The 24,751-nt window shown below is 41.1% G+C and overlaps 3 protein-coding genes across 4 annotated transcripts in view; 2 read left to right on the forward strand and 1 right to left on the reverse strand.

The window, feature by feature from the left end:
- The window catches only part of LOC309693974 (immunoglobulin lambda-1 light chain-like), a 255,987-nt gene that overhangs the window by 223,974 nt on the left and 7,262 nt on the right, over positions 1-24,751 (reverse strand). The window lies entirely within an intron of this gene.
- LOC309693966 (immunoglobulin lambda-1 light chain-like) overlaps positions 1-24,751 on the forward strand; it is a 99,729-nt gene that overhangs the window by 33,133 nt on the left and 41,845 nt on the right. The gene's annotated exons all lie outside the window — the stretch shown is intronic.
- LOC309693975 (immunoglobulin lambda-1 light chain-like) lies at positions 206-24,609 on the forward strand. Of its 2 annotated transcripts, none has more exons than XM_082513667.1 (4): positions 206-656; positions 23,331-23,642; positions 23,775-23,849; positions 24,203-24,609. In XM_082513667.1, the coding sequence occupies exons 1-4, from the start codon at positions 518-520 to the stop codon at positions 24,349-24,351; spliced, it is 675 nt and encodes a 224-aa protein (XP_082369793.1). In that variant the 5' UTR covers positions 206-517; the 3' UTR covers positions 24,352-24,609. The 2 variants fall into 2 exon arrangements, with proteins under 2 accessions (XP_082369793.1, XP_082369794.1); XM_082513668.1 differs by lacking the exon at positions 206-656 and adding an exon at positions 21,861-22,139.

The following is a 24,751-nucleotide window of genomic DNA, read 5'->3' on the forward strand; positions in this document are numbered from 1 at the left end:
TCCACTGTGAGCTGAAATTCCAATGAAGCTGTTAGAAAAATCAAAGTGATGTTTCAGATTAGTCAATGAGCTCGTTAGTTAATAACTGTGTAAGATGGTGTTATGGTCCCCTGATCCTCTGCTGCCTACCCACCATCGATCTTACCTTTCTTGTCATTGTGGTGCTGCATGGCCCACTTTCTCCTGAGATTCAGTTCACAGACAGATGTTCTGATAGTTTTCTTTACAATTTGCTGCTAGAATTCAAAATTGATTGTGTGATTAATGATGGTGAGCCAGATGGGCCAAACCATGATCCTATCAGCAGCATGTTTCATTGTAGTGGTGCATCATTGATGGGATAAATGGACTGGTGCTTATATAGTGATTTTCTATTTCCATGTGGACTAAAGTAGTGGACTGACCAACAGACTGACATTAACATCAGAGCCGTGCTGCTAGTGTGGCTAAAAGAAAAGAGAAGAAGAGACAGTCATGTTGATATGAACATTAGAGAAACACATCATGGAGCTGAAATATGATCCTGCTTCCTCATTTGGACTCATTCACCTCAGCTGACACGTTCAACAGCAGACAGGTTTTTGTAGCAGTCTGTCTCACTGTGGGAGGATATGGCTACTTCATCTTTGGCTCTGGAACTAAACTGTCTGTAACAGGTAAGAACAAACATTTATTTTCCTTCAGTTGTTTTATTGTAGAAGCTGAAAATGTGTTTAAAGTCAGTTTGTGCTGCTTCAGGCTTTACATGTTAGTTTTTCATCATTAGTAGAGAATTCATCTGCAGCCATTGTTACATAAGAAAAGCTCAATAATCTCTGAAAACATGTTGAAATCTCACTGAACAACTAAAGTTATTCTTTATTTCTGCAAATATTAGTGATGTTACAAATATTTAGGATTTGATCCTCTCAGTGATTCTGCTGGTTTTTAACACAAGATCATATTTGATGTTAAAATTAAATTAATATAGATTAACAACAAATATGGTTTCAGGAAATATTTGCTTTATGTTGAGGAACAAATATTTTTTAATAGTCAAACATTCATGTAGCTGCTTCAAAAAGTGTCTTCTGGTAAAAAAAAAAAAGTATAAAAACAGATACTGATTAGAAAACTCAGAAATGATATGACAGATAAATTTAGGATGAATTTGACATCGTTAAACTCTGATATTTATTTCTGAGATGAAGTCGTGTGTGTGGATTTGTACGTGACAATAAAAAGTTAATAATACTTAAATTTTCCAAAATACTTTTCAAGACAAATTTTTATTAATTATATTTTTTCAAATAATTTGTATTTTATGACTAAAAATATCATGAAGTATATCTCATATTATTGAAAACGTTTTATTCACCATTTCAGTTTTAGTGTTTTAAAATAGTTGCTACAGTTTTTTATATGAATAAAAACATAAATTAAAATAATCACTGTGTTACTTTTCCAATTTTTACACAAAAATATTTAAGAATAAATTAGTCTGAAAGACAAATATGGTCTTTATGGTAAAATATATCAAAGACAAGAAGAATGGAAATTTTATCTGCTGAATTGAATTTTGTGAAATGATATTTAATTTTATTAATAGTACAAAACAATATGAAAAAAGATTAATTTATTTTTGGACAGAAGAGGATCTCTGTTAGAACTCGTGTCTAAGGACTAATAAGAAAAATACATTTTCACTTGTATAAAGACAAATGTAAATATTTTAAAATTGGACTGAACTAAATTTCTATAAAACAATAAAAAGCAAACACATGACGAATTAAACTGAATTTAATTTGACTTTAAAATCACGCCTCCAGAGAGAGAGCCAGCAGACCTGCCAGCTCTGCAGCCAGCTGACTGTAAGATCACCTGCTGCCTCTCTGCATGGACAGCTCCAATGTCCAATGAGGCAGCTGGAACAAGTTTAGGCTCTTAAAGTTGCACTAATTGATCAAATCTTCATCCAACAAGCTCTGATAAAGCCACTGTACACTAGCTGCTCAGCACCAAACAGCAGACAGACCATAATATGTCAGAGATCAGTTTGTTAGCTGCTTGTGGAGTTCTTCTGCCCCCAAGTGGACACAAACACTACATCAATTCATCCACTTGAAGAAGAAGCTGTGACTGTTTCTATTTGGACTTTTTCTCCTTGATCTGAGAGGAATAACCCGACTGTCTGTCTGTCTCTTTGTGTCTGTCTGTCCTTCAGTGTCCTTCCAGTCTCAGTGCAGGGTGAAGCTGCTCTGCCTGCTGTACACAGTGCTGATAGTGAAGAGTCTGGTGTACTGCTGTGGACTCTCTCTGCTGATGATGCTCACAAACAAGGGAGCGTCCACCAACTGCACACATGCTGACTGACTGTTTCCTGCTCGCCTTTTCTCACCATCACATCTCATCAATTCATCTCATTCATCACTTTGATCACAAATGTTAGTTATGATGTGTTGAGCTTATTTTGCCTTTTTCTTCAACAGTTAGAAGATCGTCTGAAATAAATACATCTTTACATGTATTGTTGCTCTGAGTTAGAATTCTTTTTGTGCTTATTGTGACTTTTATTGTAGTAACAAAAACCATCAGGAATATTTTTATCACAAGTTTTCACTTTGATTTTCAAATGTCAAACAGTGTAGTTGTGTTTGTGTGAACAATAAAGATTTGAAGATGAAGAGTTTGATTCTACTTTCATTGTGTGATCAACAACAACCCGTGTGAGTGAAGCACAAACTGACTGTATCCAAACTTGCTCTCCTGCAGCAGACGGGCTGTGTGGGTTTCTGCTCTGCAGCCTCCACACCGTTAGCTGTGGCTTTCACTTTAATAACACAATGACAGTTACAAGCAGGAACTCTGCTTCAAGAATGATTCCAGGAAGGATCTGTGTTCTTCACCTGTGAGAGAAACAGCTCAAATCCTCAACTCACAGCTGACAAATGAACTTTAATGGAATCAAAGGAGAGACCATGAAGCCCCTGCAGTCTGCTCAGCTCCCATTTTATTACCTGAGCTGAGTTTTTCATTCTGGATATCACACACGTAAGAACAGATCAAGTCTGAACAGCAAATGTTGGAGAATCATTTTGAAGTCTTGCTAAATGTCGTTATTATTACAAAAACTACTGAATGATTCAGAAAATCCTTTCCAACAAGCAGAAATATGCAAACAAAGTAGAAACAAGGCAACATGAGTCATTCAGATGCAGATAACATATTCTCCTTATTGTGAAGAACACAGTCATGAAATCTTTCTGTGTGTCATTCATTGAGTTGAAGTGCCTAATAGAAGAGGAAGAGCAGCAATAATCAATGATAGCTGAGACATTGAGAACATGGCTGTATGCCTGCTATCATAACAGCAAACAAAGCACACAAACAGCAAACACACAATAATGTGCTCGCAGCTTGTTGTGTGTTGTGTCATTTTTGACATTTCATAAAGTCACAAAAATGTGTGCGACTCATTAAAGGAGTGTGTACGTGTCAGTCAGTGCTCTGTATTCATGTGTTCACCTCATTAAAGTCACTCAGACACTTTTCTCCTCCAAACTTACAGCACAGCTTCATATTTCACTGACTGATTCTTTGATTACATCCATTAAGGGTCACACAGTGAAATTAGTGCAAACTTACAAATGTGTTGCAACAATTTTGGCCTCCAAACTGAACTTTGAGACAAACAGTGAAGCTGTGAGCAAAAAGAGGCTCCAGTGTGTGTCATGGTGGAGGAAACTGTTGTATTCCCACATTCAAAACATGCTGATCTTATTGGATTTGTCCCTCAAAGTCTTTTTCCTCCTTTTTCTCTTCATCCAAATGTTCTAGCAGGCTGACTGTGAGTCCCTGTTGAACCTGTACAGCAGAAAGTAACAGCAGTCAGCGGCCTCCACTTGACTTCATGACTTCAACGCCTCGCACAGTCACTTTCACTTTCTTCCTTCTGTCTTTTAGTCCTAAAATGTAGAACAACACCAGATCCAAATATTTGTGTCCTTCACTCACATCTTCAAATGATCCCTTCCATATCAGAGATGATACAAAGGCAACATTTGTCTTATTTCTCTTTCAGGAATCAAAAAGTACTTTTGTACTGTTGTGTAAATGTGTGTGTAAAGGTGGATGACTGCCTGCTGCAGATGAAATCTAACCATGGCTACAAATAAATGAAGCTGACGTGAAACACAGCCCTGTTTTTATTACTGTTTATAGATATTAGAATTGATGATCATCATTTGAATGATTCTTAAAAAGGCTTTAATGAATCCTTCAGTCTGAAACCAACTTGGAACAAAACACATTAGAAGATGTGGGAAAGAACCACAGTGTGCACATATTTAAACACACAACAGAACCACAGTGTGCACATATTTAAACACACAACAGAACCACAGTGTGCACATATTTAAACACACAACAGAACCACAGTGTGCACATATTTAAACACACAACAGAACCACATGTGTTTGTTTTTTTTAAAAAGAATTTGACTATAAATTATGTTTCATGAGATTTTATTCTTTTAAAGTCCTTTGTTTATAATTTATGAACTTTAAAATGATTTTTACAGAATATTATTTTTTATATTTGTATTTTTATTAATAGTTTAGTTATATTTAGTGTTTTCATCACAGCTGTTAAACCACAGATAACAGTGTGTGTTACTAAATTCACAGCAACATGAATGTTTCTGAGTGTTTGTGCATCATGTGACCCAGATTTTTGGATCTGCTGTCAGATTGAAATGAAGACGATGAAACCACAGCAGCTTCAGCTGAGCTGTCAATCAGCAGCAGCAGTCTTATCTGTGGGCCGCAGGGGCTGATGGGAGCTTTGAGGACCTGTTAGAAACCACGTGGCCCTCGTCTGATCTCACAGCTCGTCCTTGTTTGGCCTCAGCTGCATCAGAGCGCCACTTCTCCCCAGGTTCACCAGAGGAAACACCACTGCACAAAATGCTTTTCCTCCCAGCTGCTGCTCTGTGCTGTCTGTGTTCAGGTGAGTGTTTCCAGCCAATCAGGAGCCAACAAAGTCAACCTGTAACAAACACTGTCACACTAACCTTCATCTATCTGTCTGTGTCTCTACAGCACTGGTTACCATGGCAGCAGAACAGCTGATTCAGGACGATTTAACATTGACCAGGAGAGTTGGACAAAGTGTCTCCTTCAGCTGTGGAGGGACTGAACAGTGTGGTGACAGCTATGTATACTGGTACCAGAAGAAGGAAAAAGAAACATTCAGAGTAATTTTTGATATTGATAAAAATAATGGTAACATAGATAGAAGTTACTCTTCTCATCCTCAGCTCGATGACTTCTCTTCTGTAAATACAAATAAAGGCTGGGCGTTAGAGATTAAACAAGTTAAACCCGATCATTCAGCCACCTACTACTGCTCCTGTTGGGTTTCTGATCCCCACAGTGAGAAATGATCCCTGCAGCCTGAACAAAAACCAACAGATGAACAGATGTCAAACAGTGTCTGTGACAGGAAGAGAGCAGTAAACCACAGCCCAGCTTCACATGTTTCACCTCCATCTCAGAGTCACAAACATACTGAGCTCCATGTTGGTTTACTGCTCTAATAATTAAGATTATTTTATTTTGACAGTTATGTTAGCATGCTCATATGAGCATTGTTTGCTAACTTTGTGAAATAAGCCCTGAAAACAAAACACAGCTCTTTGTGTCGGGGTTGTTATTTAGTGTTCAAGTCCAAGTTGGTTTTTAATCATTCTCGCCTCCTTTAAATGTTTACACGTCAACTTTAGAATTTGCTTTTGGAAAAAGGGTCCTAAGAGCCTTCAGCATGTTTTAACATCTATGCTGTATTTCTTTGAATAGTGGCTCTTTGATTTGTTTTACCTAACGTCTGATTCATGCTGTTGACATTTGGGAAGAGTAGAACTTATTCCAAATAAATCTGTGGCAGCACTCTGAGCCTTGATAAGCTTCCAGACAATCATGACTGTGTATGAGTCTTGTAAAACATTTGTCCTAATGTTGTTCCTGCATCCAAATGAGAAGGTGAAGATTTGAGGTTCGAACCTTTCAAAACTTGAATAAAGCAGAATAAAAGTCATCACAGCTTCTAATCAGGACATTTAGATGATGCGAGCATTAGTTACATTAGGTGTGTTTTTAAATGTTTCAAGTAAAACAGAGCAGAGTTGAATAATTCACCCACTACTTACCTTTTTTATTTCTGTTATGTTTTTGTATGGAGGGTAGGACAGTCTCTAAACACTGTTTCACATTTCAGAATAACCTACATGAACATTAAACATAAAAGAAAATCAAATACAGACGTCAGTTAAAACAAAATGATCTTTCGATTGTTAATGGAAGCTAGCTTGACTCTGCTTGAAACTGAGCCATTAGAATCTACAGTCTGTCAATTTTGTGTCTGCGTCCTGTTAACAAAGGCTGAAGATGGGAAGCTGAGAGGCTGTGAGCTTTTCTGGCTGTTTGTACATTGTGAATAAACCTCAACAGCCTTTCCTACCTCAGCAAAGGCGTCACTGTTGTTATCAATTAAATGTCTTCAGATTTCCTCCATCTTTATCCTGGTAAAACTGAGGTCCTTGTTTTCAGCCATGACAGCTTCTCTAAGGAGGTCAGTCATTACATCAGCATCAATCAGTTCAGTTAAAACAGCTCTCTTTTAAACAACTGCTGAAAAGTCATTTTTTATGTTAGCGTTTCCTTAAAATGTCACCTGTTATTTTTGGCTATAGCTCACATTTAACCTGTGTATGGAAATATGCTTGCAGGAGTTGAATATATGCTATGCTTGACTGCATGTCTCTTTAAGTTTGCTTAACGTGTATTTGTGTATGATGTTTGGTTTTATCCAAACTGTGAAACAGTGGGTCTCTTAAAAGGCTCCTGAAAGCACCGACTCTGCACTTTTTATTGATATTCATTTTATTAATTCTAGTAATCCAAAGCAATGAGTCACATCAGTCTGGGGTCTGGAAGAGGAAGGCTGAGAGAGAGTGGATGGACATTTGGTATTTTTAAATTCTTTTATGTTTGCTGTGTTTTTAGCATTTTATGCCATTTGTTTGTATTTTGTTTATTCCATATATGACGTATCACCCACCAGCAAACATACACTGCTCAGCCTTCTTCAAACACCTGAAAAAGCAGGTGTTTGAGGCTTGTACAACATACAGTAAATGTAACAAATCCAGAGGACGGTCTGTTTATTCAGCCTCACCTCTGGTGCTGGTGCCCACCTCCCAATTTAAATGCATGGAGACACTGAGAGTTCCCAGGAGGGTCCGTGCTGACACCAGCTGCTATCTGGCAGAGGGTACCATGCCCTTCCCATGTTTCAAATGCACTTTAGACCAGCACGCAGCAACACCAAATATGAGCAAGAGAAGTGAGGTATGGGGTCTTCACACCCCCGTTCTCTGTTCGTTATCTGGGCCACGGGCCGAGAGCAAGAGCTGGCCGTCTGGTCGTGGTCTGAGCTGGTGGCCTTCCCTGTTGCTGCAGGACTGGGGGTGGTCTGCTTGTCTCCACCCCAGAGTAAAGGGAATCATCTCCTGGGTCTGAGGTTGACAGCCCCTCTGGGAGTGATGGTTCCTGGTCCTGGGAGTATAGAGTATGTTTGGTGAGTGTGAGTACAGTGTTCATTTCTGTGTGTATGTTGGGCGAGTGCTGAGTATTTGTGTATGTGTGCATGAGGGTGGGAATGCATGTTTGTGTCTGTGTTTATGTGTCAGGTCGACTCCACCTCTCAGAACATCTCAGCCTGGTGGTTGCTTGGCAGGGCCTGGCCCTCCTGGCTCGGTCTGACCCCTTCTAGGATGTGGAGGGCCGTCGGGTCTCTGCACCCGGGGCTCGGTCTGCTAGTCAGATGCTGGCGACGCCTCCTTGGGCTCTCGTGCTCAGTAAACTGTCCCACGTTGTTTTTTTCTTTGTATTTGTAACCAGACCTTAACAAAAAAAATAAAAAAATTCTAAGTTGTGTAAATATTTTTTACACACAAACAAATTCTCATCTATAGAAGCAAATACATAAAACGTTCAGATATTTAGGTTTACAAGGTTACCAAACTCAGCTCACAACTACACATTTAAGATAAGTGCAAAATATTTATGTTGTGGCCATTTTTGTTGAATGTTTATAAAACGCAATTTTTTTGTTTTTTCTTTAAAGTTGTAAGAATATGCTGACCTAGTTTTGTTATGTAAATTCGTAATTAATTTTATTTTTGGAAAGGTTTTTGGAAAGTGATTGGTTTATCAGCTTATGGACCCTCCCATTAATCAAGGGATTAAGCGCACCCTGGAGGGGTGTGGTAAAGTTGTTTTTTGTTTGCCAAATGTCAGATGGGACGACGGGAGGGTTTAAAAATGACTTTTTGACCACTTTTGAAGTTGTGAAAGCAAATTAAGTTAACTTTCATTTAATTTTAAGTTGTAAGAAGTTATTTGGTTATTGTTTATAATTTTTAAACAATGAAGTCAGAGGTGCGTTCTAAAACAAACCTCCCGCTGCCACCCACGGCCTTTTCTTTGATGTTTTTGGTTTTGGAACTTAAAAGGCCGTGACAATTTATGATCACAATTTGAGGGGGTCATCTGATTGTTTGGGGTTTTCTCTGTAGTATTGTGGGATCTGGTTTGGTACTAAATGAAAGTGAATTGAATTACTGACACCTAAAAACAGACATCAACTAATACATACCAAATCGAAAATGATCTCTCCTTCCTTTTCTTTTCTACATTTTTGATTGGATATTGTCAGATAACCATGTCACACGGAGCTCAGGACTTTTAATTCAACTCTGAATTTATATATTCTATGAATATATTTATTATTTCAATCAAGTCAGTTTAAGTCAAGTACAGATTACAAAGTGCTGTGTGTTTCAAACTGGTGGAGTCAGAGAGAACCTCAGAGTTTTAATGTGGAACAGAAAACTCAGTTTCCTTCATGTCAGGATCAACAAAGTCAGAGTTGTTGGCTAAATCTGCTTCCTGGAATAGGGCCCGGGGCGCTATACTATGAAACCTGTTCAGCACACCCAGGATGTCTTTCAGTTATCTGGATTCATGACCCCCACACTGTCGATCAGGATAAACAGCCATACAATCACCTTCGATAACCAATCAATCACCAATCAATCATAAATTGCAAGGCAGGAAATACACATGAATGAATCACAATCTTCATCATCCAATCAAATCTCTTTAACTGGGAGTTATTCAGGATGTTCTGTTTCCTGAAGTTTTCTGAATAATTGAATAATCAGGTCAGTAATTTCATGACACCAATCAGTGATTCTGATTTAAAACACACTTTAACTGAAATACAGCAAAAGTAAAGTGTCTCCTGATTTTTTGTTTGTTCTCTAAATATTGTAGTATTGGGTAGTTTTAATCTTCTGCTGCTAGTTACCAGTCAAGGAACTGATGTACTTTATTATTATAGCTTGTTAAAGATTTCTCTTCCTGCTCTGGTTTGAGCTTCAGTGTTTATTCAGGTAACTTCGCTTTGACAGCAACTCAAAGCGATGTTACCTGTCTGTGTCCAGTAACAGCCTGTATTCAGTTTATTATTGCTATGGGGGCGATCGTGGCTCAAGAGTTGGGAGTTCTCCTTCTAATCGGAAGGTTGCAGGTTCGAGCCCCGGTCGTTGTGTCCAAGGGCAAGACACTTCACCCGCTGCCTACTGGTGGTGGTCAGAGGGCCCGGTGGCGCCAGTGTCCGGCAGCCTCGCCTCTGTCAGTGCGCCCCAGGGCAGCTGTGGCTACAATGTAGCTGCCATCACAAGTGTGTGTGACTGGGTGGATGACTGGATGTGGAAAGCGCTTTGGGGTCTTTAGGGACTAGTAAAGCACTATACAAATACAGGCCATTTACCATAAACTGATATGGATCAGTTTATGGTATAGCTTTTGGTTGTTGGCATAAAGACTTAGAGAGGAGGACAGAAAGGGAGAGAACAGGATGAAGAGAGCAAAGAGACCAAAAACAAAAAAGCAAGAGAGGACATGTGGTCAAATTCACCAAAAATGATAAAGCTGTAACTTCTGTTTACCGACATTCATTCATGATGAGTTCACATAACTAAAGAGTGTTTTGTACTGTTATCAGTTGTGGATCCCCAACCTGCTCCTATAATAATTACTATAAGATTATATTTTTGTGTAATTCAGCTGAGATGTGCAAATATGAAAAGGGCTGATGACATTTGCAAACAGCATATTCCATTAATAATAATTACAAGGCACTGCAAGCATGACATTATGAGTCCCCCTAAAAGTTTGAACCTAGAGTCTCATCTGAGCAAACATAAGACATAAGTTTTTTCATTGATTTCATGGAGGAATTGCATGCTTTCCAGTAGCACTATTAAAATTTGCCAGTGAAGATTATGGACACAGCATATTGATATGAATGATATCATTTTATAGCATTCACTCCAAACATGTCTGAACAGGATAGATGCCACTACATGGAAATCTATTCCCCACTCATGAATCCACACTAATGTTTTTCAAACATTAAGCTTAATTTAGGTCTTTTTTTTTTTTGCTGCCGCTGGTTCAGTGAATTTTTGTCAGCGTCACAAAACCCGCAGTGTCTGTGAGATATCGCTGTTTGTCTCTGTGCATGCCGTCAGGTGAACAGATGATTGTGTGCTTTGTGTTCACATTGTTTGTGTAATTTATTTACCTTTTAATTTGATGGTCTTCATTTCTTATTTTAGCAGTTTAGTGGTTACAAAAATGGTTTCTATGAGTTTTAAGCTTGGATTCAGGTGTTTCTGTGGATAACACACATTTTATGGCTTGACTTCAGTTTTCTGCGTCACCTTCTGGTCGAGTGACTGCCGCTGCTCACCGGTTATTATTTTTACTTTTATTATAATTTTTCAGTTGCTGACGACTATTTGAATCGAGTATCTAAGGCGCAACTCTGTTTTGACTTGTTTTCGCAATATTTGCGGGCTTCTATTGCGTGCACTGCAGCTGTCAGCTGGTTGTTTGGTCCCTCTGTTTGTGTTCAGTGCTCGCCCCTGACTAAGATGTGGATCCACAGGGTGTTGGTGTGGCTCGTGCTCACCTGGGTTTTTTTATCCATCATTCATCACCCAACGACAGCTCTTCTCCAGTACTCTGCTAAGGATCTTTTGTGGCTCCGTTTTTGCCTGGCTGTCTCTCCACCTGTGGCTCTATACTTCTACCCGGACATCGCCTTCAAGCCCCGCCGCAGGTATATCCACCGAGGGTTTCGGCAGAATTTCAACATCAGTGACACTAACTCAATATTTTCCATCTGGTCAAAAACTCGACGTCCTCCCCGCAAGACTGACCGGGCTGTCGACCACAATGTGCTGGCCCACCTGGCTAGATCAACTAAGCCTACTGTCAGGCATGGTAACTCCAGCATCAATTTCGGTCTATTAAACATCCGCTCACTCGTACATGATCTCCTCTGTGATCGTAAGTTGGACTTTCTTTGCTTGACTGAAACATGGCAACAGCCCAATGACTTTGTTTCTCAATGACTCCACTCCATCTGAGTTTGTTTACACCTGTTAACCTCGCATCTCCGGGAGGGGCGGAGGTCTCGCGATAATTCACCGGAAGCACTTGAAAGTTCTCCCTGTATCTGCCCCTCCCTCCCATTCATTTGAATACATCCCACTACAGCTCCCAGTATCATTAGAAGACATAGCATACATTTTCACTGCTATGCAGATGACACCCAGCTCTATCTGTCCATGAAGCCAGATAACACACACCAATTAGTTAAACTACAGGAATGTCTTAAAGACATAAAGACCTGGATGGCCAAACTGAGGTTATTGTACTCGGCCCTGAAAAGCTTAGAAATATGGTATCTAAGCAGATTCTTACTCTGGATGGCATTACCTTGGCCTCCAGTAACACTGTGAGGAACCTTGGAGTCATTTTTGACCAGGACATGTCCTTCAACGCACATAATAAACAAATATGTAAGACTGCTTTCTTCCATTTGTGCAACATCTCTAAAGTTAGAAACATCCTGTCTCAGAGTGACGCTGAAAAACTAGTTCATGCATTTATTACTTCCAGGCTGGACGACTGTAATTCATTATTATCAGGAAGTCCTAAAAACTCCCTGAAAAGCCTTCAGCTGATCCAAAATGCTGCAGCAAGAGTCCTGACAGGGACTAGAAAGAGAGAGCAGATTTCTCCTGTTTTGGCTTCCCTTCATTGGCTTCCTGTTAAACAGTGCTTTAAGTGGCCCAAAAGAGGTACCGGTACTCTATTTTTTTTCCGCGTCCCCTGAGGTAACAACAACTATATTGAATGGGTTTTATATACAACAGTCAACAGACAACCTTATACAAAATAATAAATCATTTTATTAGTTTGTGGATTTGCTTGAGCTAGAAAGAGCTACTGAACATAAATAAAATGTGCAAAAAGGTATTGAAATTTTTTTTAACAACATGTACATAAAATAAATTATAAACTAATTTGTATTTTTCTCTCTCTCTTGAGTCCCTGCTGGTATCAGCAGCAGCACTTGTAAAGTGTACCTGCAGAGCTTGGTAGTTCTCCCATACTACTTTCACTGTTCTCTCACTTGAAGCAACCCAAACATAATAACCATAGAACAGTAGAACATAATCTTGAGTCTTGAAGATGGTTCATTTCTTTACCCCTGAAAAATATACAAAAGCAGATTCAGCAAAATACCATCACAGTACACCAAATGAAAAATGAGAAATACTGTACAAATCATTTTACCTAGAAAAGGCTCCAGCACGTTTTGGGCTCCACTTTCCTTTCACTTTGGGCTTCGCAGTTTGTGGATGCTGCACTTCTCCTCCCTAGTGCCAGCCATGTCTGCACATATGTTTGTGCGTTAAACTGATCCAAGGGTGGTCCGTTGCATTTCAGGAAAATCATATTTGAAAGCCTTTTGATGTCGAGAGAGTTTCTTTTATCTGTCAAAGTATCATTCATTGAGCTGAAAGCTCGCTCGCATTCACTTGTTGATACTGCAATGGTGTGGACAGCTGTAAGAAGCGGCTTCAGGGCTGCTGGTGTCTTGGAAGCTTTAAGGTCTTTATACTCCCTAAATCCTAGGACACTTTCCCTCTCCCCAACTCTGAATCTCTGACATAAACGTCTGACCGCTGCATCCCCATATTGAATATCTAGAGATGCAGGCCAGGAGTCAGACTGGAGGACCTTGATGTCTGAGAGGAGGTGACTATCTGTCTTTTCAGATGAGGTTTTACTGACATGCGAGGAAGTTGTTGGAGTCATCCTGCACTTAACATTTTCAGCCAGGCTACGGAAAGATTGGCCATGGTTGATTTTTATAACCCTCTGATTTTCATGCAGGCATACATTTCTGAAGATTTTCTCCTTTTCAGCTTCAATGGCAGTTTGTGTGTAGGGACCAGGTGTGGATACCATTGACTCAAGCACCCGGATTTGTCGGTCCAGCTGCCTGTCGGCTTGATCCAAAGTCATGTCCCGTCTCTGGAGCATTCTTGAGAGGTCACTGAGTTCTGTGAGAGCGTCATACATGATGCCAAGATTGACCACAAAAGAAACAGTAGTGAGAACATCATTGAGTCCTTTGTATTTTGCTCTCTCTCTTGAGTCCCTGCTGGTATCATCAGCAGCACTTGTAAAGTGTACCTGCAGAGCTTGGTAGTTCTCCCATACTGCTTTCACTGTTCTCTCACTTGAAGCAACCCAACGCACTGATAAAACACGGCCTATCACAAGGAGACGTTGTCCAACATTGTGAGCACTCTCGGTTAACTCCCTTTGGTTTTTTGGTGATGCATGGTAGAGGGAGTAAAGCTGATCTAAGAATATTTTAAAGTGGTTGATTCCTCCTACCTCCTTCAAAACATCACAAACTGCCAGTTCCAGTCTGTGATTGGAACAATGCCAGACAAACAGGTAAGGGAATTTGGAACAAAGCTGCGCAGCGACTCCTGCTTTCCTCCCAAGCATCACTGAGGCTCCATCACAAGCAAATGCCAACAAATGTTCCTGTAGGTAGTGAGGGTCAAAGCCATTATTATGAAGACATCCTAACAGTGCTTCAGTGATGTCCTTTGCTGTGGGCCCCTGCAGCTCAATCAGTTCAAAAAATATTGTGTCTGGATTTTCACTGGAAATAGCTGACCGCAGGCACACGACAAGCACAGACTTTCCACTTATTGTAGTGGATTCATCAATGAGCACACACAATTTTCTTTCATTCATCACTATGTCATTGACCACCTTCTTTTTCATTTCAGCTGCAATGTGATCCAGTATATTTGCACATGAGTTATTAGAGTGCAAAACTCTGCCCATCTTGACACCATTTAAGACTTGCAACTGGACATCTATTGGCATGTCTGTAAAGGGACGCCCATGCTTGCCAATCTTATAAGCTGTTCTAAACACATTGCAAGTTGAAGCGTAGTCAGCCTTTCTCATATCTTCAATGTGTTTTTGCATTGTATTTTGTGTTGCCTTCTCTTTTATTTCAACTGCTTTCTTGTGATAAATTGAGTCTCTGTGCTCTTTTATTTTCTTTCGTAGTGAGTTTTGTTGTGCAGCCTTGTCCCTTCCAAAAGACGAGATTAAGCACCCACTCCACTCCTGCGACACTCTCTGCCCTTGCTGCATGTCCACGCGAGCACAAACTTGACTACACACACTACAACCCAACTTTTGATTTCTGCTGATCAGCCACTTGTAATTTCGGGAGAAATACCGGACTTGTGCTTGGGACCAACATTCTGGCCACTCATGCTCGCTAACGCGGCTGTTGTCATCGGTAGAAATAGTGTCATTCTCGTCCTCGTCGTCGCCAAAAGTGCCGTCGTCCGCGGCTGCGGCACTAGTGCAGCTTTCATTAGCTTGCGTCTGACCTGCAGCGATATCATTCTGGCTTGGTGGGGTGTCAGCCAGCGAGTCCTCTGATTCTGACCTTGTTCTTTTACTACTCAGAGTCTGAAGCCAGGAGAGCATATTAAGTGTTCATTGTTTTTGTATTTTAACCGAGCAGCTGTTTGTGCTTTTTACACACCCTCTCCGGACCACGTTGAGTTGTTGACATGACAACGGCAAAAGCGACGCATGCGCTTTTCACTTGTAAAACACATTGGTGTATGGGTAATGTAGTCTCTGCTCTCGGTGGGACGAATTAGGAAGCGTGCTTGTGAAGGGCGCTCTGAAAAGCGGCAGCGCAGCCAAACGATTATAACAGATGTGCAAATGAGAGTACCGGTACGCTAAAAGCATGTTCTGCTGGAGGTTTCTTCCTGTTAAAAGGGAGTTTTTCCTTCCCACTGTCGCCAAAGTGCTTGCTCATAGGGGGTCATATGATTTTTGGGCTTTTCTCTGTATCTACTGTACAATATAAAGCTCCTTGAGGCGACTTTTGTTGTGATTTGGCGCTATATAAATAAAATTGAATTGAATTGAATTGAATCTACCCCCACCATCATATGTACTGTTTTTTCAGCCAGCTAAGCCAAATAAGGAGTTTTTAAATGAATTTTCTGCTCTGCTCACTCATTTCTCTGTACTTTCTCCAAATCTAATAATTGTTGGTGACTTTAATATTCATATGGACAATGATAAAATCCCTCTTTCCAGAGATTTTACCTCCTGCCTGGAAGGTTTTGGGCTTCTACAGTACATAAAATCCCCTACCCATTCTAAAGGTCATATCCTGGATTTGGTCTGTTGTTCTGGCATTACCCCCACCCATTGTAAAGCCACATTGTTTCCCCAGTCTGATCAAGTGTTTATTTCTTTTAATGCAAACATAACCGCTTCCAATACCTGTATCTCTCATAATATCACTTTTAGGAAAATTGGTAATATTAACCTGTTTTAAGCTGTTTTTTCATCTGCCGTCCACGACCTTCCATCTATTCACAGCTCCTCAACCGCTCATGAACTCGTTTGCCATTATAATGTCAACCTTCATAACCTTCTTAACATATTTGCTCCCCTTAAACATCGAACTGTCTCATTTTCCCGTTCAGCACCATGGTTTACCCCCGACCTGCGTCATCTTAAAGCTAAAGGACGCCAACTCGAACGTCTATTCAAGAAAACCGGACTTACTGTACATAAAGAAGTGTACGACGATCATGTTTTGTTCTATAAGGACTGCATTGCCTCAGCCAAATCTGCTTACTACTCTGGTTTAATTAGTTCTAATGAAGGTAACTCCAAGTCTCTCTATTCACTGTTCAGTAAAATTACAAAACCTCCAGACACATTCCCCTCCCACATGTATTCTGTTGATTTTTGCAACTCTCTTATCTCTTTTTTCACTTGTAAAATTTCAGATATCCACCGTCAACTTAACTCTTTAGGAGCTCCTGACTCTGAAGTAGACTTCCTGTTTCCCCCACTGTCTTCCTGTCAGTTATTTTCAAGCTTTACTCTTCCCTCCATAACTGACGTATCTAATCTTATTAAAAAATCTACGTCATCCACCTGTCAACTTGACCCTCTCCCTACTGTGTTAGTTAAAGCCTGTCTTCCCTCGTTAGCACCAACCAGTATTATTCATTCCTCCCTGAACACTGGAATTGTTCCTGAAGCACTGAAAAAGGCTTCTGTTATTCCCACTCTCAAAGAGCCTGGTGCAGACCCCAATAACTTTGATAATCTTCGCCCAAGATCAAATCTCCCCTTTATTTCAAAAATTCTTGAAAAAGTTGTCGCCGCCCAGCTTCATTTACATCTCAATGACCATAATCTCTATGAACAATTTCAATCTGGTTTCCGCCCCAATCATAGCACGGAAACTGCTTTGTTAAGGATTACCAATGACCTTCTGATGGCAGCTGATTCTGGTCTCCTATCCATCCTCATCCTTCTTGATCTTAGTGCGGCATTTGGTACCATTTCTCACAATATTCTCCTGAACCGGTTAGCTTCCATTGGCATTAGTCATACCCCGCTTACCTGGTTTACCTCCTATCTCTCAGACCGCACTCAGTTTATCCAATTTAAATCCCTTTCCTTAACTCTCTATCCTGTTTCTGCTGGTGTGCCCCAGGGTTCAGTATTAGGGCCTCTTTTATTCATTATTTATATGCTCCCTCTTGGTCATATATTCCAAAAATATAATATAAATTTTCACTGTTATGCCAATGACACCTAGCTCTACCTTTCTTCTAAACCCAATTCATCCCTCCCACCTACCTCCCTCTCAAACTGTCTTATTGAGATTAGAATAGAATAGAATAGAATTCAACTTTATTGTCATTGCACATGCACAGGTACAGGGCAACGAAATGCAGTTTGCATCCATCCAGAAGTGCTTTAGTGATATAGATATATTACAATATATATTAGCAATAATATAGATATGTGAGTATATTACAGAAATGGGTCTATTATGGTATGTTATAATGTACACAGTATGAAGTATGTTGTGAATATTCTATAACTATAAGTATGTACAGGCTGTAGTGAGTACAAGCTATGTACAGGATATGAACAGGATATAAATATGAAAAACTATACAGAATATGAAATAAATAACTTTACAGAATCTGAGATATACAGCTATACAGAAATGGGAACTATGCAAGTTGTAAACAGTTGTAGGATTAAAGATTATCGAATGTACAGAATGATTATTTACACAGAGCTATACAGTAGTGCAGTTAAGATAAGTGAGGGTGTAGATAGTTTCTACAGAGGTATATAAAGTGCTGGTGGTTGTGAGTGGTGGTTCAGTCCATGTTATTATTGTGTGTTTGAGGGTACAGTTGTCCATTGTGGGTGTGTGTATGTTCAGTCCATGAGTTTAACGTGGGTCAGATGTCAGGAGGCAGAGTTCAGGAGTCTGACAGCTGTGGGGAAGAAGCTGTTCCGGTACCTGGTGGTCTTAGTCCGGAGGCTCCTGTGGCGCCTCCCAGAGGGCAGGAGGGTGAAGAGTCCATGTGATGGGTGACTGGGGTCTTTGATGATTTTCCCAGCCCTTTTCAGACACCGCTTCCTGTAGATGTCTTTTATGGCAGGAAGTGGTGCTCCGGCGATGCGCTGGGCAGTTTTCACGACCCTCTGCAACGCCTTCCGGTCCGAGGCAGAGCAGTTCCCGTACCAGGCTGTTATACAGTTGGTCAGGATGCTCTCGATGGTGCAGCGATAGAAGTTCACCAGGATGTCTGAGGACAGGTGGTTCTTCCTCAGAGTCCTCAAGAAGAAGAGGCGCTGGTGAGCCTTCTTGACCAGCTTGGAGCAGTTGGTCGTCCAGGTGAGATCCTCGGAGATGTGGACTCCCAGGAACTTGAAGCTGCTCACACGCTCCACAGCCGTCCCCTTAATGTGGATGGGTGGATGTGGGTCAGCATTCCTCCTGTAGTCCATGATGAGCTCCTTGGTCTTCTCGGTGTTAAGCAGCAGGTTGTTTCTGTCGCACCACTCAGCCAGACGATCCACCTCCTCCCTGTAGGCGGCCTCATCGTTGTCACTGATGAGGCCAATCACCGTGGTGTCATCTGCAAACTTAATGATGGTGTTGGAACCATCAGCAGGTCTGCAGTCGTGGGTGAAGAGGGAGTAGAGGAAAGGGCTCATCACACAGCCTTGTGGTACACCGGTGTTCATTGTGATGGTAGATGAGCAGCGGTTATCCAGCCGGACATGTTGGGGGCGGTTGGTCAGGAAGTCCAGTAACCATTTGCAGATGAGGGAACTGATGCCCAGGTCTGTCAGTTCCCTGATGAGTTGTGAGGGGTGGATTGTATTGAATGCTGAACTGAAGTCTATAAACAGCATTCTGGCGTAGGTGTTGTTGTTGTCCAGGTGTGAGAGGACAGAGTGCATTGCGATGGAGACTGCATCCTCTGTGCTCCTGTTCCGGCGGTATGCGAATTGGTGGGGGTCCAGGGTGGGGGGGAGACAGGATTTGAAGTGTGCTAGGACCAGCTGCTCTAAGCACTTAGTGATGATGGGGGTGAGTGCTACTGGGCGGTAATCATTGAGGCAAGATGGGTTGGAGTTTTTGGGTATCGGGACGATGGAGGTGGATTTGAAGCAGGCCGGTACCACAGCGTGGGCCAAGGACAGATTGAATATGTCTGTGAGCACTCCTGCAAGCTCCCCAGAACACGCTCTGAGAACACGCCCGGGGATGCCATCAGGGCCTGCAGCCTTGTGGACATTGATCCTGCTCAGCACCGCTCCTACATCGGTGGGGGAGAGAGTCATAGGTTGGTGGTCTGGCGTCACGTCTGCTTTGGTTGTGGTTGTGGGGTTCCCTCGCTCAAAACGAGCATAAAAGTTGTTGAGCTCGTTGAGGAAGGAGACATCAGAGGATGCGGGGGAGGGTTTGGTGGTCCTGTAGTCTGTGATGGTCTGGAGTCCTTGCCACATGCGTCGGGGGTTGGAGTTGGAGAAGTGTTCTTCTACCTTCTTTTTGTAATGGTGTTTGGCTTTTTTGATGCCCTTCTTTAGATTAGCCCTGGCTGTACTGTAGGCGTGTGCATCTCCTGACCTAAAGGCAGTGTTGCGGGCCTTCAAGAGGAGACGAACATCCCGGTTCATCCAAGGCTTCTGGTTGGGGTACATGGTGATCCGTTTCTGGGTGGTGACACTGTCTGTGGTTTTGGAGATGTAATCCAGTACAGATGAGGCGTACTGGTCCAGGTCTGTGTGGGTGAACATATTCCAGTCTGTGTTTTTAAATCTGTCCTGGAGCACTGCGTCTGTCCCCTCTGGCCACACTTTAATTGTCCTCACAGCAGGTTTCACACGTTGGATGAGTGGTGAATACCGAGGTGTGAGGAACAGGGAGAGATGGTCCGATTGTCCAATGTGGGGGAGGGGTGTGGCTTTGTAGGCTCCAGCCAGGTTGGAATACACATGGTCTAAAGTCTTGTCTCCTCTGGTGTGGCAGGAGACATGTTGGTGGAATCTGGGGAGGACTGGCTTTAAGTTGGTGTGGTTGAAGTCGCCAGCAACAATAAAAGCAGCCTCGGGGTGTTTATTCTGGTGTTTGTTAATGGCTGCAGAAAGTTCTTTCATGGCCAACCTAGCATTAGCGTCGGGGGTATATACACGGCAGTGAGTATGATCGAAGTGAATTCTCTGGGGAGATAATAAGGTCTGCATTTGACCATTAAAAACTCCGCATTAGGCGAGCAGTGACTCTCAGTAGTAGTGGAGTTCATGCACCAAGCATTGTTAATATAAATGCACAAACCTCCACCTCTGGTCTTGCCGGAGTCATCTGCTAGCTTGTCGGCTCGGTGTGTGTGGCGTCCTGCTAACTCGATAGCATTGTCCGGGCAGCTGTTGTTCAACCATGTTTCGGTGAAAAACATGACATTTGAGTCCATAATCCGTCTGTTGTTAGTGATGTTGTTAGATCCTGGTTCTCCTCCAATTTTCTCAAACTCAACTGTAATAAAACTGAAGTTTTACTTGTTGGTTCACCATCTGTCTTAACCAAATCCCACAGTTTTTCCATTAACACTTCCCTCCCCTCAGGTTAAGAGTTTGGGTGTCATACTTGATAATACTCTTTCATTCCAGTCTCACATTAATTACATAACCCGGTCTGCATACTTTCACTTACGTAATATTAACCAACTCCGCCCCTTCCTTACTCCCCATGCTGCTGCCATCCTTGTCCAAGGTTTTATTACGTCCCGTATTGATTACTGCAATTCCCTCTTATTTGGTCTCCCTAAAAGGTCCCTTCATAAACTCCAACTCCTTCAAAATTCTGCAGCTTGGGTCATAACTCGTACTCCGTTAAGAGCTCATATTACCCCAGTTCTTCAGCAGCTTCACTGGTTGCCCGTAGAAGCCAGGATAAACTTTAAAACCTTACTTCTTGCATACAAGTGTATCCATAAATCTGCTCCTTCATATTTGTGTGACCTGCTCCATATCACCACTGTTTCCCGCCCTCTCAGATCATCATCTGCTATTCATCTTACTGTTCCGTCCGCACGTCTCATCACTATGGGGAACAGAGCTTTCAGTCGCTCTGCTCCTCAGCTCTGGAACTCTCTTCCTCCTGCACTAAGAAATATTGACTCCCTTTCCATATTTAAGTCACAGCTCAAAACACGTCTGTTTAAACTGGTTTATTCGCTTTAGTGCTGATTTCACCTGTTGTCAAGCTCTGTTTTGTAATTTTAACTTATTTTATGTATTTTACTTTTCCTTTTGTTAATTTTGTTCTTTGTAAGGTGACCTTGGGTTTTTGAAAGGCACCCCAAATAAAATGCATTATTATTATTATTATTTATATTTACATAACAGACCTGGCATCACGTCCTTGAAACCGAAAATTCCCCTTTTCTGCTCCTGTACATAAAATTAAAAAAATCAATGCTAGCACTTCCACCTGATTTTAAACTTAGTCATGAAACATAACCTGCAACTCAACTTTCACTGTTTCTTCTTTCAGATGCAGGCTCAGTGCTTGAGAGCAAAAATTAGATTTAAAAACTTTATTCAGTCTCGTTCTACATACAAACCTCATATCAAGAGGTCAGCAAGTACAGTGCAGCATCAGAGAGATTAATAATAACTCAGTATAAAATCCAGATTGGTGTAAAAAACACAGCAAGTGCAGAAAAGATGAGAGAAGGAGAAATGTTCAGTGCATCATGGGAATCTCCGAGCAGCCTAAGCCTATTGCAGCATAACAGAGGGAGGATTCAGGGTCACATGATCCAGTCCTAACTATATGCTTTAGCAAAAAGGATGATGTCATCCTGTATTGAGTGTAGACACAGCTAAATATAGAATGCTGACAAAGTTGACTGACTGCCATGAATAACTACATTTTAAGCAGACTAAACAGAAGCCTTTAAATTCCAGTTGCATTATTCATGTCAGGTGTTTCAGTCCAGACCTCAAATGTTGACCTGGATCAAAAATTCAGAATCAACTGAATCAGTTAATGAAGAATCCATGTGCATTAAAGAAAAGAGAAGAAGAGACAGTCATGTTGATATGAACATTAGAGAAACACATCATGGAGCTGAAATATGATCCTGCTTCCTCATTTGGACTCATTCACCTCAGCTGACACGTTCAGCAGCAGACAGGTTTTTGTAGCAGTCTGTCTCACTGTGGGAAACAGAATCTTTGGCTCTGGAACTAAACTCTATGTAACAGGTAAGAACAAAGAATTTTCCTTCTGTTGTTTTATTGTAGAAGCTGAAAATATTTTAAAAGCCAGCTTCTATTGTTACAGGTATTAGATGTTAGGTTTTCAAAAACTAAAATAGTAGAATTCATCTGCAGCCATTGTTACATAAGAAAAGCTCAATAATCTCTGAAAACATGTTGAAATCTCACCGAACAACTAAAGTTATTCTTTATTTCTGCAAATATTAGTGATGTTACAAATATTTAGGATTTGATCCTCTCAGTGATTCTGCTGGTTTTTAACACGAGATCATATTTGATGTTCAAATAAGTAGAAATAAATTTGTATATATAAGCTATGCTAAAGAGAAAATACATAGCAGTTAATGGTGTGATTAAAAAATGTGATTGTTACGAATTGTTACGAGTCAGACTTGTTTGATGTGTGAGACTAAATTTCAAATGACAAGAAAAATGTTACCAGTAACTGCATCTTTGAAAAAATATGTACAGGTAAATAACATTTTCCCAAACTGTTTCTCACATACAATATATGATGTAAAGTATGATAATTAATTTATATTATTTAAAAAAGGTATTTAATTTTCATTCAAGTGTCTGAATAATTACATTTAAATGTGTGTAACAATTCATTCACACATTTAAAGCATATAATAAAATAAACAATAGATGTGCTGCTGTTGCAATTGTTGGAGTATAAAATACAAGAATTGTGAAATCTATATAACAAATGTTTAAAAACTCCGATGCAAAAATGTAAATTTCATTGTTGAAATTATGTTGTGAAAGAAATCATTTATTTTTGGAAAAAAACAAATTTCTGTTAGAATTTGTTTTGTTTTTTTTAGATGGGAAATCAAATTTAAATTGTATAAAAACAAATATCTATATACATTTACATGTGTGAGTCATATTTTGAAATAATATCAAGAAAATAAAAAAGAAGAAATACATTTAATTTCATGATGTAAAACCATGCTGAGTGTTGCTCATGTGAGCCATGATGACATGAGGTGATGACTGTGTTTGATATGAAGCTGAATCCAGTGTATGTAGTGAACTTTGTGCTGATGAGTAGTTTAGTGATCAGAGTCCATGTAGTTTCCAGGATCAGACTGAATGCAGTGCAGTGCTGGAAGCTGCTGCTGACTGTGTGAATGTGTGTCTGTGCTGCTTGTTGCTGCTGTCAAACTTCAGATGAGCAGGTAGTGAAGCCCGTGGTGAGCGTGTACCCAGCAGCATCCAGAGCCCACCTGGAGGGGAACAGCTCCCTGCTGTGTGTGGCCTCAGCCATGTTTCCTCCTCTGGTCCAGTTCTCCTGGAAAAGACAGAAGAAGAACGGCGGAGAAGCGGAGGAGCTGCCCCCTGCTGAGGGAGAGCAGCTGGAGCTCAGAGAGGCGGGACGCACCATTGCCATCAGGATGGTTGATGGGAGCCATTCTGACACATATAAATACAGCTGCTGGGTGAAGCACGAGGGGGGCACAGTGGAGGCCCGAACACAACAAGGTAATGAAGGCTTGGTGACTGTGTTCAGCAGTGATTCAGCTTCATGTGGAGATGCTGTCAAAGAGAGCAGAGCAGCAGAGGACTGACATTTCTCACTGCAGCTCCAAACATTTGACTCCTTTTCTGTTTCAGAGCTTCCAGCTCCAGCAGCCTCCTGTCCTCCAGAGAGAGAGCCAGCAGACCTGCCAGCTCTGCAGCCAGCTGACTGTAAGATCACCTGCTGCCTCTCTGCATGGACAGCTCCAATGTCCAATGAGGCAGCTGGAACAAGTTTAGGCTCTTAAAGTTGCACTAATTGATCAAATCTTCATCCAACAAGCTCTGATAAAGCCACTGTACACTAGCTGCTCAGCACCAAACAGCAGACAGACCATAATATGTCAGAGATCAGTTTGTTAGCTGCTTGTGGAGTTCTTCTGCCCCCAAGTGGACACAAACACTACATCAATTCATCCACTTGAAGAAGAAGCTGTGACTGTTTCTATTTGGACTTTTTCTCCTTGATCTGAGAGGAATAACCCGACTGTCTGTCTGTCTCTTTGTGTCTGTCTGTCCTTCAGTGTCCTTCCAGTCTCAGTGCAGGGTGAAGCTGCTCTGCCTGCTGTACACAGTGCTGATAGTGAAGAGTCTGGTGTACTGCTGTGGACTCTCTCTGCTGATGATGCTCACAAACAAGGGAGCGTCCACCAACTGCACACATGCTGACTGACTGTTTCCTGCTCGCCTTTTCTCACCATCACATCTCATCAATTCATCTCATTCATCACTTTGATCACAAATGTTAGTTATGATGTGTTGAGCTTATTTTGCCTTTTTCTTCAACAGTTAGAAGATCGTCTGAAATAAATACATCTTTACATGTATTGTTGCTCTGAGTTAGAATTCTTTTTGTGCTTATTGTGACTTTTATTGTAGTAACAAAAACCATCAGGAATATTTTTATCACAAGTTTTCAGTTTGATTTTCAAATGTCAAACAGTGTAGTTGTGTTTGTGTGAACAATAAAGATTTGAAGATGAAGAGTTTGATTCTACTTTCATTGTGTGATCAACAACAACCCGTGTGAGTGAAGCACAAACTGACTGTATCCAAACTTGCTCTCCTGCAGC

Source organism: Aulonocara stuartgranti (genome assembly GCF_965226115.1).
Source record: "Aulonocara stuartgranti genome assembly, chromosome: 18".
NCBI classification, from domain to species: Eukaryota; Metazoa; Chordata; class Actinopteri; order Cichliformes; family Cichlidae; genus Aulonocara; species Aulonocara stuartgranti.